The sequence below is a fragment of the Oncorhynchus clarkii genome, chromosome 18 (genome assembly GCF_045791955.1).
Source record: "Oncorhynchus clarkii lewisi isolate Uvic-CL-2024 chromosome 18, UVic_Ocla_1.0, whole genome shotgun sequence".
In the NCBI taxonomy this organism is placed as follows: domain Eukaryota; kingdom Metazoa; phylum Chordata; class Actinopteri; order Salmoniformes; family Salmonidae; genus Oncorhynchus; species Oncorhynchus clarkii.
Genome location: NC_092164.1, coordinates 5,285,285 through 5,302,784, shown reverse-complemented (window position 1 = coordinate 5,302,784; position 17,500 = coordinate 5,285,285). Strand labels below are relative to the sequence as shown.

At 43.7% G+C, this 17,500-nt stretch overlaps 1 protein-coding gene across 1 annotated transcript in view; it reads left to right on the top strand.

Annotated features, from left to right (window-relative positions):
• LOC139373933 (dystrophin-like) overlaps nt 1-16,654 on the top strand; it is a 187,960-nt gene extending 171,306 nt beyond the window's left edge. The window contains exons 17-21 of the mRNA XM_071115018.1: nt 6,355-6,536; nt 7,497-7,620; nt 8,105-8,192; nt 12,361-12,608; nt 16,400-16,654. Of these exons, the coding sequence (XP_070971119.1) occupies nt 6,355-6,536; nt 7,497-7,620; nt 8,105-8,192; nt 12,361-12,608; nt 16,400-16,654 (897 nt within the window). The remainder of the gene's footprint in view (nt 1-6,354; nt 6,537-7,496; nt 7,621-8,104; nt 8,193-12,360; nt 12,609-16,399) is intronic.
• Nucleotides 16,655-17,500: the final 846 nt, after the last annotated feature.

The following is a 17,500-nucleotide window of genomic DNA, read 5'->3' as shown; positions in this document are numbered from 1 at the left end:
AAATTGCAAAAAAATATATTTTGCAGGATTGGATGACGTAATACACAATTTGATGGCGTAGTGTACAATTTGATGGCGTAGTGTACAATTTGATGGCGTAGTGTACAATTTGATGATGTGGTACACAATTTGATGACGTAATACACAATTTGATGGCGTAGTGTACAATTTGATGATGTGGTACACAATTTGATGGCTTGGTACACAATTTGATGGCATAGTGTACAATTTCATGACGTGGTACACAATTTGATGGCGTAGTATACAATTTGATGACGTGGTACACAATTTGAGGACGTGGTACACAATTTGATGACGTGGTACACAATTTGATGGCATAGTGTACAATTTGATGACGTGGTACACAATTTGATGGCGTAGTATACAATTTGATGACGTGGTACACAATTTGATGGCATAGTGTACAATTTGATGACGTGGTACACAATTTGATGACGTGGTACACAATTTGATGGCATAGTATACAATTTGATGACGTGGTACACAATTTGATGACGTGGTACACAATTTGATGGCATAGTGTACAATTTGATGACGTGGTACACAATTTGATGACGTGGTACACAATTTGATGGCGTAGTGTACAATTTGATGACGTGGTACACAATTTGATGACGTGGTACACAATTTGATGGCATAGTGTACAATTTGATGACGTAATACACAATTTGATGACGTGGTACACAATTTGATGGCGTAGTATACAATTTGATGACGTGGTACACAATTTGATGACGTGGTACACAATTTGATGGCATAGTGTACAATTTGATGACGTGGTACACAATTTGATGACGTGGTACACAATTTGATGGCGTAGTGTACAATTTGATGACATGGTACACAATTTGATGACGTGGTACACAATTTGATGGCATAGTGTACAATTTGATGACGTAATACACAATTTGATGACGTGGTACACAATTTGATTATATAGTACACACTTTAATGACATAGTACACAATTTGAGGATGTAGTATACAATTTGATTATATAGTACACACTTTAATGACATAGTACACAATTTGATGACGTAGTATACAATTTGATTATATAGTACACACTTTAATGACATAGTACACAATTTGATGACGTAGTATACAATTTGATTATATAGTACACACTTTAATGACATAGTACACAATTTGAGGACGTAGTATACAATTTGATTATATAGTACACACTTTAATGACATAGTACACAATTTGATGACGTAGTATACAATTTGATTATATAGTACACACTTTAATGACATAGTACACAATTTGAGGACGTAGTATACAATTTGATTATATAGTACACACTTTAATGGCATAGTACACAATTTGATGACGTAGTATACAATTTGATTATATAGTACACACTTTAATGACATAGTACACAATTTGATGACGTAGTATACAATTTGATTATATAGTACACACTTTAATGACATAGTACACAATTTGAGGACGTGGTTCACAATTTGACTGGCTGAGATTATACAGAAGATTGAAAGTGCATCTTTATGGACTTGGACAAACACATAAGCAAGCACACGTACAACATGAAAACGTCTACTGATTTGGTTGTTACCGTACCGTATTTCATCACACAGAGGAGGATGTTAAGGGTTACCTGTGTTATCAGAGATAAAGCACTGTTTAGACTCCACACCTCACTGATCAGGGCTTTAGTTTAGTTTCCTAACAACTAAAAAGCTCACACGTTATTTCTCTTATTGGCCCTAACACACAGCCACGAGAGAACAAATGTATCTAAGTGAAGCTCTTGTTTCTTTCACGTAGAGATGTAAATCCAGTGTGAGAGGCTCCTCAGGTCCAGAGCATTACCTGGACTGAAATAGGTTCCGGTTTCATTTTGAGTGCCGGTACTGTTTATAATGAGGTGCAGGAGCTCCACAATACTGTTGATCTAATATTCTATAAGAGGAGCAGTAGAACAGTTTAGGTTGCCGGTAGTCAGCGCCGGCGAACTCCTGCCCATGTCAAGCACTGATTACTTCACTTTAGGCTTTTAGCTCAGAAAAGAACAACATCACGTTTATTGAAATAGTTTGTTTACCCCATAAACCTGTGACTATTTTACTTAGAGTTACGGAATAGGCAGGGAACAGTCACTAGCATTGTTGAGGAACAGTCACTCTAACATTCTTAGGTAACAGTCACTCTAACATTGTTAGTGAACAGTCACTCTAACATTGCTAGGGAACAGTCACTAGCATTGTTGAGGAACAGTCACTCTAACATTGTTGAGGAACAGTCACTAGCATTGTTGAGGAACAGTCACTCTAACATTGCTAGGGAACAGTCACTAGCATTGTTGAGGAACAGTCACTCTAACATTCATCTAGTTAGGGAACAGTCACTCTAACATTGTTAGGGAACAGTCACTCTAACATTGTTAGGAAACAGTCACTCTAACATTGCTAGGGGACAGTCACTCTAACATTGCTAGGGGACAGTCACTCTAACATTGTTAGGAAACAGTCACTCTAACATTTTTAGGGAACAGTCACTCTAACATTGTTAGGAAACAGTCACTCTAACATTGTTAGGGAACAGTCACTCTAACATTGTTAGGGAACAGTCACTCTAACATTGTTAGGGAACAGTCACTCTAACATTGTTAGGGAACAGTCACTCTAACATTGCTAGGGAACAGTCACTCTAACATTGTTAGTGAACAGTCACTCTAACATTGTTAGGAAACAGTCACTAAAATGGTTAGGGAACAGTCACTCTAACATTGTTAGGAAACAGTCACTCTAACATTGCTAGGGAACAGTCACTAGCATTGTTGAGGAACAGTCACTCTAACATTGCTAGGGAACAGTCACTAGCATTGTTGAGGAACAGTCACTCTAACATTGCTAGGGAACAGTCACTAGCATTGTTGAGGAACAGTCACTCTAACATTCATCTAGTTAGGGAACAGTCACTCTAACATTGTTAGGGAACAGTCACTCTAACATTGTTAGGAAACAGTCACTCTAACATTGCTAGGGGACAGTCACTCTAACATTGTTAGTGAACAGTCACTCTAACATTGTTAGGAAACAGTCACTAAAATTGTTAGGGAACAGTCACTCTAACATTGTTAGGAAACAGTCACTCTAACATTGCTAGGGAACAGTCACTAGCATTGTTGAGGAACAGTCACTCTAACATTGCTAGGGAACAGTCACTAGCATTGTTGAGGAACAGTCACTCTAACATTGCTAGGGAACAGTCACTAGCATTGTTGAGGAACAGTCACTCTAACATTCATCTAGTTAGGGAACAGTCACTCTAACATTTTTAGGGAACAGTCACTCTAACATTGTTAGGAAACAGTCACTCTAACATTGTTAGGGAACAGTCACTCTAACATTGTTAGGGAACAGTCACTCTAACATTGTTAGGGAACAGTCACTCTAACATTGTTAGGGAACAGTCACTCTAACATTGTTAGGGAACAGTCACTCTAACATTGTTAGGAAACAGTCACTCTAACATTGCTAGGGAACAGTCACTGACATTGCTAGGGGACAGTCACTCTGACATTGCTAGGGGACAGTAACTCTAACATTGTTAGGGGACAGTCACTCTGACATTGCTAGGGGACAGTCACTCTAACATTGCTAGGGGACAGTCACTCTAACATTGCTAGGGGACAGTCACTCTAACATTGTTAGGGGACAGTCACTCTAACATTGTTAGGGGACAGTCACTCTGACATTGCTAGGGAACAGTCACTCTAACATTGCTAGGGGACAGTCACTCTAACATTGCTAGGGAACAGTCACTCTAACATTGCTACGGGACAGTCACTCTAACATTGCTAGGGAACAGTCACTCTAGCATTGTTAGGGAACAGTCACTCTGACATTGCTAGGGGACAGTCACTCTAACATTGTTAGGGAACAGTCACTCTAACATTGCTAGGGAACAGTCACTCTACCATTGCTAGGGAACAGTCACTCTAACATTTCTAGGGAACAGTCACTATAACATTGCTAGGGAACAGTCACTCTAACATTGCTAGGGAACAGTCACTCTAACATTGCTAGGGAACAGTCACTCTAGGGAACAGTCACTCTAACATTGCTAGGGAACAGTCACTCTAACATTGCTAGGGAACAGTCATTCTAACATTGCTAGAGAACAGTCACTCTAACATTGCTAGGGGACAGTCACTCTAACATTGCTAGGGAACAGTCACTCTGACATTCATTGTCGATGACACGGACAAGAGAGAAGGTCTCCCAGGCATATTGCTGTACACAAACAATTCTTCACTTTCTTACTTTAAGGATAGAAACAAATCCCTGGGATCTCTGGTGTATATACAGTGCCTTGCGAAAGTATTCGGCCCCCTTGAACTTTGCGACCTTTTGCCACATTTCAGGCTTCAAACATAAATATATAAAACTGTATTTTTTTGTGAAGAATCAACAACAAGTGGGACACATTCATGAAGTGGAACGACATTTATTGGATATTTCAATCTTTTTTAACAAATCAAAAACTGAAAAATTGGGCGTGCAAAATTATTCAGCCCCCTTAAGTTAATACTTTGTAGCGCCACCTTTTGCTGCGATTACAGCTGTAAGTCGCTTGGGGTATGTCTCTATCAGTTTTGCACATCGAGAGACTGACATTTTTTCCCATTCCTCCTTGCAAAACAGCTCGAGCTCAGTGAGGTTGGATGGAGAGCATTTGTGAACAGCAGTTTTCAGTTCTTTCCACAGATTCTCGATTGGATTCAGGTCTGGACTTTGACTTGGCCATTCTAACACCTGGATATGTTTATTTTTGAACCATTCCATTGTAGATTTTGCTTTATGTTTTGCATCATTGTCTTGTTGGAAGACAAATCTCCGTCCCAGTCTCAGGTCTTTTGCAGACTCCATCAGGTTTTCTTCCAGAATGGTCCTGTATTTGGCTCCATCCATCTTCCCATCAATTTTAACCATCTTCCCTGTCCCTGCTGAAGAAAAGCAGGCCCAAACCATGATGCTGCCACCACCATGTTTGACAGTGGGGATGGTGTGTTCAGCTGTGTTGCTTTTACGCCAAACATAACGTTTTGCATTGTTGCCAGAAAGTTCAATTTTGGTTTCATCTGACCAGAGCACCTTCTTCCACATGTTTGGTGTGTCTCCCAGGTGGCTTGTGGCAAACTTTAAACGACACTTTTTATGGATATCTTTAAGAAATGGCTTTCTTCTTGCCACTCTTCCATAAAGGCCAGATTTGTGCAATATACGACTGATTGTTGTCCTATGGACAGAGTCTCCCACCTCAGCTCTAGATCTCTGCAGTTCATCCAGAGTGATCATGGGCCTCTTGGCTGCATCTCTGATCAGTCTTCTCCTTGTATGAGCTGAAAGTTTAGAGGGACGGCCAGGTCTTGGTAGATTTGCAGTGGTCTGATACTCCTTCCATTTCAATATTATCGCTTGCACAGTGCTCCTTGGGATGTTTAAAGCTTGGGAAATCTTTTTGTATCCAAATCCGGCTTTAAACTTCCTCACAACAGTATCTCGGACCTGCCTGGTGTGTTCCTTGTTCTTCATGATGCTCTCTGCGCTTTTAACGGACCTCTGAGACTATCACAGTGCAGGTGCATTTATATGGAGACTTGATTACACACAGGTGGATTGTATTTATCATCATTAGTCATTTAGGTCAACATTGGATCATTCAGAGATCCTCACTGAACTTCTGGAGAGAGATTGCTGCACTGAAAGTAAAGGGGCTGAATAATTTTGCATGCCCAATTTTTCAGTTTTTGATTTGTTAAAAAAGTTTGAAATATCCAATAAATGTCGTTCCACTTCATGATTGTGTCCCACTTGTTGATTCTTCACAAAAAAATACAGTTTTATATCTTTATGTTTGAAGCCTGAAATGTGGCAAAAGGTCGCAAAGTTCAAGGGGGCCGAATACTTTCGCAATGCACTGTATGTGAGTGTCCTGACCTGTCTGTCTGTGTGTGTGAGCTGACACTGAGGTTGTGTGTGTTTGTGTCCTGACCTGTCTGTCTGTGTGTGTGAGCTGACACTGAGGTTGTGTGTGTTTGTGTCCTGACCTCTCTGTCTGTGTGTGTGAGCTGACACTGAGGTTGTGTGTGTTTGTGTCCTGACCTGTCTGTCTGTGTGTGTGAGCTGACACTGAGGTTGTGTGTGTTTGTGTCCTGACCTGTCTGTCTGTGTGTGTGAGCTGACACTGAGGTTGTGTGTGTTTGTGCCTTGACACTGTGTGTGAGCTGACACTGATGTTGTGTGTGTTTGTGCCTTGACACTGTGTGTGTGTACCTGCTCTTTGACACGTGTGTATGTTTTAGATCTCGCTGGCTGTAACCACGGTGCAGACCGCACAGACAAAACTGACACACTCGGTGACGGCGAGCGTATCCAAGGTGACGACGCGTGAGAAGGTGGTGGTGAAGAATACTAAAGCAGCGCTGCCCTCTCCACCGCCCCAGAAGAAGAGACAGATTGTTGTCGAATCAGAGCTCAGGAAAAGGTGAGGTGGCAGGCTCCTCCAATCACTTTTCTGCAGAATCACCAGGGGGTGTGGCTCAACAGGGGGTGTAGACGTATTTTAGTCTTGGTGACGTTGAGCGATAGCAGGAATTCAATCGTGACTTTGAGTGATAGCAGGAATTCGATCGTGACTTTGAGCGAAAGCAGGAATTCGATCGTGACTTTGAGCGAAAGCAGGAATTCGATCGTGACTTTGAGCGATAGCAGGAATTCGATCGTGACTTTGAGCGAAAGCAGGAATTCGATCGTGACTTTGAGCGATAGCAGGAATTCGATCGTGACTTTGAGCGATAGCAGGAATTCGATCGTTGCATATCCTGATTTTATCCTGAGTCTAGTGTGTAGTGTGCCGTGCGGGAAAAATCCATTATCTACAACGATTGAATTCCGGGCCTAAAGACAATATTCCAGTTGTCAGCCAGTCTCTGGAGACGTACCAAATGAAACACTATTCACTACATAGTGCAGTAGTTTTGACCAGAGACCTATGTGCCCCTTCTCCCTCTGTACTCAAGCTAGTCTCTCTCTCTTGTCCCTGGCCGGCCTGAGACAGGCTGACTAACAGGTAGGTTTGGATTATGTCTCTAGTCTGAGTCAACCACTATTGAGTAACTCGGTTTCTCAGTTGGTGCTGTGTATCTTAGCCAGTACAGATGAATGCCTTAGATGTTTGGGATGTGAAGTGGAGACAGTGTTCGGTACAGTTGTTATAACTGTTCATGTGTGGTCGTGTAGAGCACTGTGTGAATTAGACAGAGTGTGTGTGTTCAGGTTTAGTAGGAGAATCGCACAACCATAAAAAACTGGATCACAGAGGAAGACATAGACGAAGACGTATATATGCAGGTGTAGTTGGTGAACAGGTTGTCCTAACGTTGTCCTACCCCTTGGGAGCGTTATACCAGCGCAGGGATTGACGTGTTGCTGTGTGTGTGTTCAGGTTTGACATGGACTTCACTGAGCTGCATAGTTTCATCACGCGCTCCAAGGCCATCCTACAGAGCCCAGAGTTCTCCATGTCCAGGAAGGAGGGCAGCGTACAGGAGCTCCACGATAAAGTCCTGGTGAGGTTATAGGTCATGCAGCCTTACCCATAATGCACCTCACAATGCAGTGTTACCCAAAATGCACCATACCTCATTACTCAGCCACTACCACTACACTGTCAGCCTGTCACTATGGCCAGGATGTATCACTTTTTCCCTCTTTGTTTCTCTGTCTCCTGTCTCCCTCTGTCTCTCTATGTCTCCTGTCTCCCAATCCCTATCTCTCTCTCTCTCTCTCTCTCTCTCTCTCTCTCCCTCTCTCCCTCTCTCCCTCTCTCTCTCTCTCTCTCCCTCTCTCGCTCTCTCTCTCTCTCTGTCTCTCTGTCTCCTGTCTCCTAATCCCCCTCTCTCTCTCTCTCTCTCTCTCTCTCTCTCTCTCCCTCTCTCGCTCTCTCTCTCTCTCTCTGTCTCTCTATGTCTCCTGTCTCCCAATCCCTCTCTCTCTCTCTCGCTCTCTCTCTCTCTTTCTCTCTCTCTCTCTCTCTCTCTCTCTCTCTCTCAGGCGATAGAGAGGGAGAGGCCAGAGAAGTTGCGGAAGCTTCAGGAAGCAACTCGTTCGGCACAGGCTTTGCTCGATCAGCTGGCGAGCGGTAAATGAAACACACCCACGCCACACACACACCCACGCCACACACACACACACCGCCACACAGACACCCACCCACCACCGGCTGTCCCCATGGCAACTCTCATCTACCTGTCGTCTGTCCCCTCGCTGTTGTTTCCATAGCAACCGTTGTCTCTGCCCTTGTTATGAGACTCCATGGGCGAGGAGCCCTGCGTCTCATGTCACCTCCTCTGCTCTCCTCTGTCCTTGTATCATTGTTAACAAGTCATAAAGGATAAACATTGTCTTCCTCTTACATGGCACTCTATTCCACGTGTAGTGCACTACTTTTGACCAGAGCCCATAGGAGACCTGGTCCAAATGTAGTACACTTCATAGGGAATAGGGTGTCATTTGGGACGCCGTCACTGCATAGCGACCGAGCCTACTGTCTCACCCTGCCTCCGAGTCAGAGGTTCTGAATAGAAGAACACGTGAACCCAACTGGAACACCAAAGTTATCGATGCCACTGCTGTGCTACAGGGTTTTCACTTTCTCTTGTTGTTGCACTGAAACACTGAAGGTATGGATTTGTACAGAACATTTCAATTCAATCCTGTTTAATGGTGGCGTTTACCTGACAACAGCCTGGTTTAGTATGTGGGTGGGTGTCCGTGTGGCGGTGTGTGTGTGTGGCCAGGGGCTGGTTATACAAGGATGGATTTCATATGATTGTCTGTGAAAGTTGTGTCGTACTGGATACTTCAGTCTTCTCTCTGTTGATTACACTGTGTTATTACCAATGAATGAACAGGTGTATTCGGCTCAGGGGTCCTAGTTATGACGAGGCAGGGGCTTGATTGATCAATAGACAGACAGACAGACAGACAGACAGACAGACAGACAGACAGACAGACAGACAGACAGACAGACAGACAGATAGACAGATAGACAGATAGATAGATAGATAGATAGATAGATAGATAGATAGATAGATGGATAGATAGATAGATAGATAGGTGCCTTTAGAAAGTATTCACACCTCTTGACTTTTTCCACATTTTGTTGTGTTACAGCCTGAATTTAAAATGGATTATATTTAGATGTTGTGTCACTGGCCTACACACAATACCCCATAATGTCAAAGTGTAATTAGGTTTTTAGAAATGTTTAGAAATGAATTCAACTGAAAAGCTGAGTATTCAACCCTTTGTTATGGCAAGGCTAAAAAAGTTCAGGAGTAAACATTTGCTTAAGAAATCACATAATAAGTTGCACGGACTCACTCTGTGTGCAATAATAGTTTTTAACGTGACTTTTGAATGACTTCCTCATCTCTGTACCCCAGACATACAAGGTCCCTCAGTTGACCAGTGAATTTCAAACACAAATTCAACCACAAAGACCAGGTAGGTTTTCCAATGCCTCGCAAAGAAGGGCACCTATTGGTGGATGAAAAATAAAACAGCAGACATTGAATATCTCTTTGAGTACGGTGAAGTTATTAATTACACTTTGGATGGTGTATCAATACACTCAGTCACTACAAAGATACAGGCATCCATCCTAACTCAGTTGCCGGAGAGTAAGGAAACCGCTCAGGGATTTCACCATGAGGCCAATGGTGACTTTAAAACAGTTACAGTTTAACGGCTGTGATAGGAGAAAACTGAGGATGGATCAATAACATTGTAGTTACTCCACAATACTAACCTAAATGACAGAAGAAGGAAGCCTGTACAGAATAAAAAATATTCAAAAATATGCCTCCTGTTTGCAACAAACCACTAAAGTAAAACTGCAACAACAACAAAAAGCACATCCCTGAGTACCGCTCTTCATATTTTCAAGCATGGTGGTGGCTGCATCATGTTATGGGTATGCTTGTCATCGGCAAGGAGCAGGGAGTTTTTTAGGATTAAAAAAAAAAACAGAATGGAGCGAAGCACAGGCAAAATCCTAGAGGAGAACCTGGTTCGGTCTTCTGTCCAAAGAACAGAAATAGGACAGCACTCCGGTAAATAAACTTGAATTGACATATTTTTATTGCAGCACGAACGTTTCGGGTACAAGCCCTTCTTCAGTGTACAAAGCAATAGCAATCAATGTCACAATAACAAGATCACATAGGTGGGCATAATGCTAAATTCGCAGTCAGTATTGGCCCAATCAAGAGATCCCAGCAGAGGAAGCTGTGGGGGTTAGGGAAGCTGTGGGGGTTAGGGAAGCTGTGGGGGAAACATGATGATCAAATAAAGATAGACACACAATACAATATGATGTCATTACCTAAACGTTTGGACTATTTATAACCTACTACAAAAACACAACCTACTACAAAAAAATGAGAAAAATAACATTTCTCATTAAAAGGCCTGCTGGGACAAGAGTGGCCGTGCGTTACCAGTATGTCTTTGGAGAAATCATTGATCCCTATCTCCTCCCATAGAACAATTCAATGCCCATATAATAGAAGGTACTTAGTGGATAATTATGGCTGTTGAAATGCCTGGCAACAGGTGATTTCTTTTCATCATGTTTTGCGAATAGAGCTCTTTATGCTCACATATCCTTGTCGTAAGTTCACGTTTGGTCTCACCCACATAATAGAAGTGACCGGAACACGTAAGGACATATACAACATATTTCATGTTACATGTTACTCTACCTGGAACATTCCTCTGGGCAGAGTGGAACAGTGGACAGTTGTGACGAGGAATCTGCCGCCAGGAAACTGATAAGACATCAAATATTGTTTCTTAGACAAAGTCTGACCTTACTAAACATTCCTGGGTCTCTTACAGCCAAACCTCTGGGGATTCAAAGGCTTTACCAAAGCTGGGGTCACTGTGTAATATGTGTCCATGTCTATTAACCACTTCCTGGATCCACCTTGAAATGGGATGGTAGGTGGACACCAAAGTCGCAGAGAGAGGAGAGGGATTTCTTTTGACGTTGCAGAATGCATTTTCGCGCTCTTTGTCTGACTCAATAATTCTTCTTTATAACCTCTTGGTTTGAATCGTTCAAATAAGTCTTTGGCGATGTACATGCAATGATGAATCAGAGTCACACATGCGCCTAATGAGAAGGAGTTGGCTGTATAGTCAGCTGTTTTTAATGAAGGGGATAACTGCTGAGATGACTGGTGTTTCTATCTGTTTCTCAGTAGGCCATTAACATCTGGCCTGACCAAAACATCCTAAAAGGAAACACGTTGTTTATCGGACACAAACAGCAATGTAATGGACGGCATCCTCCATGCCATCAATACATCTCATAAACCCTGTGATGAACCTAGAACAGGGAGACGATAACTTGTTGTTGTGACATTGATTGCCATTGCCTTGCACGCTGAAGAAGGGCTCGTACCCGAAACGTTCGTGAGGCCATAAAAAATAAAATATGTCGATGTAAGTTTAGTTACCGGAGTGCTGTCTATTTCAGTTCATTGGATTATATACGAGGATTCAACACTTGATTTAAGTTTATATAAGATGGAGTCGTTGTTTATCTTTTCATGAACTGTATTTTTGAACGTAGCATCTCTAACAATGATGTATGAAGATGTTGACAGACTTACTGAAGCCCGAGTTAGAGTCTGATTCCAGCAAGATACTGTTCCCATTGGAAACCCAGGGAGATTCAGTGGTCTTCTGGACGGTTGGAGCAGCTCCATAAGACAGAAACAAGGTCTCTCCTACATGGTACAGTGTTTATCCCAGTATTGGCGCAATAAGGGCCTAAGGATTAACAAGGAACCTATTCTGGGACGATAAGAAGTGTAAGAATAATGAGATAATGAGATATTTATGTATTACATGTTTAAGAAATTTGCAAACATTTCTAAAAGCATGTTTTCACTTTGTCATTATGGGTTATTGTGATGTCATTATGGGTTATTGGGATGTCATTATGGGGTATTGTGATGTCATTATGGGGTATTGTGATGTCATTATGGGGTATTGTGATGTCATTATGGGGTATTGTGATGTCATTATGGGGTATCGTGTGTAGACAGGTGAGAGAAAAAAATCTATTGAATCCATTTTAAATTCAGGCTGTAACACAACAAAATGTGGAATAAGTGAAGGGGTGTGAATCCTTTCTGAAGGCTCTGCAGATAGATAGACGGACAGACAGACTGACGGACAGGTGGATAGATGAGTCATTGACTGTAACATCTGTCCTGTTGTGTCTGTCCCTCCAGAGGGTGGTAGTAGGAGGGCTGATGACATCCAGAAAGCAGCCGAGGAGCTCAACACTCGCTGGGATGGGTTCTGTGCCCTGCTGGCTGAGAGGCTGGAGTGGCTGGCCTACCAGAGCAAGATCCTGGCCTTCTATAACCTATGGCAGCAACTGGAGCAAGCTGTGGTCAACTCTGAGAACTGGCTGAAGGTCCAGCAGCCACCGGCCTCAGAGCCTGAACCTCTGAAGCATCAACTGGAGCGCTGCAGGGTGAGGAGTGGGGGGGAAAGGTGTAGTGTCTGTAGAGGGAGGGCATGCAGAATTAGGCCGATACCCACTAATTATCAAAATCCAGAAAAGAGCCGTTAAATTCTATAACTCCCTAAAAGGAAGTGATTCCCAAACCTTCCATAATAAGCCATCACCTACAGAGAGATGAACCTGGAGAAGAGTCCCCTAAGCAAGCTGGTCCTGGGGCTCTGTTCACAAACACAAACACACCCCACAGAGCCCTAGGACAGCAGCACAATTAGACCCAACCAAATCATGAGAAAACAAAAAGATAATTACTTGACACATTAGGAAAAATTAACAAAAAAACAGAGTAAACTAGAATGCTATTTGGCCCTAAACAGAGAGTACACAGTGGCAGAATAGCTGACCATTGTGAATGACCCAAACTTAAGGAAAGCTTTGACTATGTACAGACTCAGTGAGCATAGCCTTGCTATTGAGAAAGGCCGCTGAATACAGACCTGGCTCTCAAGAGAAGACAGGCTATGTGCACACTGCCCACCCCTCCGCTCCATAGGAAGACCCCACCCCTCCCCTCCATAGGAAGACCCTAGGAAGACCCCACCCCTCCGCTCCATAGGAAGACCCCACCCCTCCCCTCCATAGGAAGACCCTAGGAAGACCCCACCCCTCCGCTCCATAGGAAGACCCCACCCCTCCCCTCCATAGGAAGACCCCAGGAAGACCCCACCCCTCCGCTCCATAGGAAGACCCCAGGAAGACCCCACCCCTCCCCTCCATAGGAAGACCCCAGGAAGACCCCACCCCTCCGCTCCATAGGAAGACCCCAGGAAGACCCCACCCCTCCGCTCCATAGGAAGACCCCAGAAAGACCCCACCCCTCCCCTCCATAGGAAGACCCCAGGAAGACCCCACCCCTCCCCTCCATAGGAAGACCCCAGGAAGACCCCACCCCTCCCCTCCATAGGAAGACCCCACCCCTCCCCTCCATCGTAGGGGAAACACTTCATACAGTGTCGTTCAGTATTCATACAACAATATTCTCTGTTCTGTATTCACCACAGAGAAAACGCATTGCCACTGGGAAGGTTTGCCATGAATAATTAATTGTAATAAAATCTACATTTGACTATTTTGTATTGAATGGCTCATAATAACAGCAGAACAGCACAAAGCTGTAATGAGATGTTCATGTATTGTGTAGACTCTGGTAGATTAGACTAGGGTACTAAGACCCCCTCTGATATATTAGACTAGGGTACTAAGACCCCCTCTGGTAGATTAGACTAGGGTACTAAGACCTACTCTGATATATTAGACTAGGGTACTAAGACCCCCTCTGGTAGATTAGACTAGGGTACTAAGACCCCCTCTGATATATTAGACTAGGGTACTAAGACCCCCTCTGATAGATTAGACTAGGGTACTAAGACCCCCTCTGGTAGATTAGACTAGGGTACTAAGACCCCCTCTGATATATTAGACTAGGGTACTAAGACCCCCTCTGGTAGATTAGACTAGGATACTAAGACCCCCTCTGATATATTAGACTAGGGTACTAAGACCCCCTCTGGTAGATTAGACTAGGATACTAAGACCCCCTCTGATATATTAGACTTGGATACTAAGACCCCCTCTGATATATTAGACTAGGGTACTAAGACCCCCTCTGGTAGATTAGACTAGGGTACTAAGACCCCCTCTGATATATTAGACTAGGGTACTAAGACCCCCTCTGATATATTAGACTAGGGTACTAAGACCCCCTCTGGTAGATTAGACTAGGGCACTAAGACCCCCTCTGATATATTAGACTTGGATACTAAGACCCCCTCTGATATATTAGACTAGGGTACTAAGACCCCCTCTAGTAGATTAGACTAGGGTACTAAGACCCCCTCTGATATATTAGACTAGGGTACTAAGACCCCCTCTGATATATTAGACTAGGGTACTAAGACCCCCTCTGGTAGATTAGACTAGGGTACTAAGACCCCCTCTGATATATTAGACTTGGATACTAGGACCCCCTCTGATAGATTAGACTTGGGTACTAAGACCCCCTCTGATATATTAGACTAGGGTACTAAGACCCCCTCTGGTAGATTAGACTAGGGTACTAAGACCACCTCTGGTAGATTAGACTAGGGTACTAAGACCCCCTCTGATATATTAGACTAGGGTACTAAGACCCCCTCTGGTAGATTAGACTAGGGTACTAAGACCACCTCTGATAGATTAGACTAGGATACTAAGACCCCCTCTGATATATTAGACTAGGATACTAAGACCCCCTCTGGTAGATTAGACTAGGGTACTAAGACCCCCTCTGATAGATTAGACTAGGGTACTAAGACCCCCTCTGATATATTAGACTTGGGTACTAAGACCCCCTCTGATAGATTAGACTAGGGTACTAAGACCCCCTCTGATAGATTAGACTAGGGTACTAAGACCCCCTCTGATAGATTAGACTAGGGTACTAAGACCCCCTCTGATATATTAGACTTGGGTACTAAGACCCCTCTGATATATTAGACTTGGGTACTAAGACCCCCTCTGATAGATTAGACTAGGGTACTAAGACCCCCTCTGATAGATTAGACTTGGATACTATGACCCCCTCTGATAGATTAGACTAGGGTACTAAGACCCCCTCTGATAGATTAGACTAGGATACTATGACCCCCTCTGATAGATTAGACTTGGATACTAAGACCCCCTCTGATAGATTAGACTAGGGTACTAAGACCCCCTCTGGTAGATTAGACTAGGGTACTAAGACCCCCTCTGGTAGATTAGACTATGGTACTAAGACCCCCTCTGGTAGATTAGACTAGGATACTATGACCCCCTCTGATAGATTAGACTAGGGTACTAAGACCCCCTCTGATATATTAGACTTGGGTACTAAGACCCCTCTGATATATTAGACTTGGGTACTAAGACCCCCTCTGATAGATTAGACTAGGGTACTAAGACTCCCTCTGGTAGATTAGACTAGGATACTAAGTCCCCCTCTGATAGATTAGACTAGGGTACTAAGACACCATCTGATTATTTATATATACAGTTGAAGTCGGAAGTTTACATACACCATAGCCAAATACATTTAAACTCAGTTTTTCACAATTCCTGATATTTAATCCTAGTAACAATTCCCTGTTTTAGTTCAGTTAGGATCACTACTTCATTTTAAGAATGTGAAATATCAGAATAATAGTAGACAGAATGATTTATTTCAGCTTGTATTTCTTTCATCACATTCCCAGTGGGCCAGAAGTTAACATACACTCAATTAGTATTTGGTAGCATTGCCTTTAAATTGTTTAACTTGGGTCAAACGTTTCTGGTCTCTCTTCTCTTCCTGTCTTCATATCATCCTCTCTCCCTGTCTTCCTGTCTTCCTGTCTTCATCTCTTCCTGTCTTCCTCTCTTCCTGTCTTACTCGCTTCCTGTCATCCTCTCTTCCTGTCTTACTCTCTTCCTGTCGTCCTCTCGTCCTGTCTTCCTGTCTTTTTTCTCTTGCTTTCTGCTGATCTGTCTCTGTCTCACTCTCTTTTTTTTCCTTTCACTCCTCCTCACCCTTTCTTCCCTCCTCATCATCTCCTCCCCCTCAACTTCCTCCCCACTCTCCCACCTCTTCTCCCAACCCCCTACCTCCTCTCCCTCTTCCCCTCTCCTCCCCTCTCCTCCCCTCCCCTCCCTCCCTCCCTCTCTCCCCTCTTCTCCCAACCCTCTCCTCCTCCCCTCTCTCTCCTCTCCTCTCCCTACCCCCCCCCCCCCCTCTCCTCTCTCCCCCCCAGGAGGAGATAGCTCGTTTCTCCTCTCTGGAGCCCCAGGTCAACCTGCTAAAAGAGAAGCTGAAGGCACTGAGGGAGAAGGAGAATGCTCCTGTCTTCTTCGATGCAGACATCACTGACTTCACACAGCATCACCAGCAGGTCCTGGATGAGCTCCAGGCCCGAGAGAGACAGCTGGTGCTTGGTGAGAATATGGAGCAGAACACAAACACAATGCAGGCGTGCACTTACACACAGGAACACAGAGAGGGGTCATGAGGGAAGAGGAAAAGCACACCACACCTAGTCAACTTCTGATTGTTAGGGGTTAATAGGTGAGGGTTAGGGGTTAACAGGTGAGGGTTAGGGGTTAAAAGGGGAGGGTTAGGGGTTAACAGGTGAGGGTTAGGGGTTAACAGGGGAGGGTTAGGGGTTAACAGGTGAGGGTTAGGGGTTAATAGGGGAGGGTTAGGGGTTAACAGGTGAGGGTTAGGGGTTAACAGGTGAGGGTTTGGGGTTAATAGGTGAGGATTAGGGGTTAATAGGTGAGGGTTAGAGGTTAATAGGTGAGGGTTAGGGTTAGGGGTTAATAGGTGAGGGTTAGAGGTTAATAGGTGAGGGTTAGAGGTTAATAGGTGAGGGTTAGGGGTTAATAGGTGAGGTTAGGGGTTAATAGGTGAGGTTAGAGGTTAATAGGTGAGGGTTAGAGGTTAATAGGTGAGGGTTAGGGGTTAATAGGTGAGGGTTAGGTGTTAATAGGTGAGGGTTATGGATTAACAGGTTTGGGTTTGGGGGAGGTAAGTGCTGTGGCACGTGCGACAGAGAGAGGAGAGGATAATATTTTAGAGGGGAGGAGAATTTTTTAGAGGAGACAAGGAGAGGAGGTTATTTTAGAGTAGAGCGGGATATTTTAGAGGAGGAGGAGAGGAGGTTATTTTAGAGGAGAGGAGGATGTTTTAGAGGAGAGGATGATGTTTTAGAGGAGAGGAGGGTATTTTAGAGGAGAGGAGGATGTTTTAGAGCAGGGGTGTCAAAGTCAAATGGACGGAGGGCCAAATAAAAAAATCAGCTACAAGACGAGGGCCGGACTGTTCGAATGTTCATTGAAAAAATTTTAAATGACGC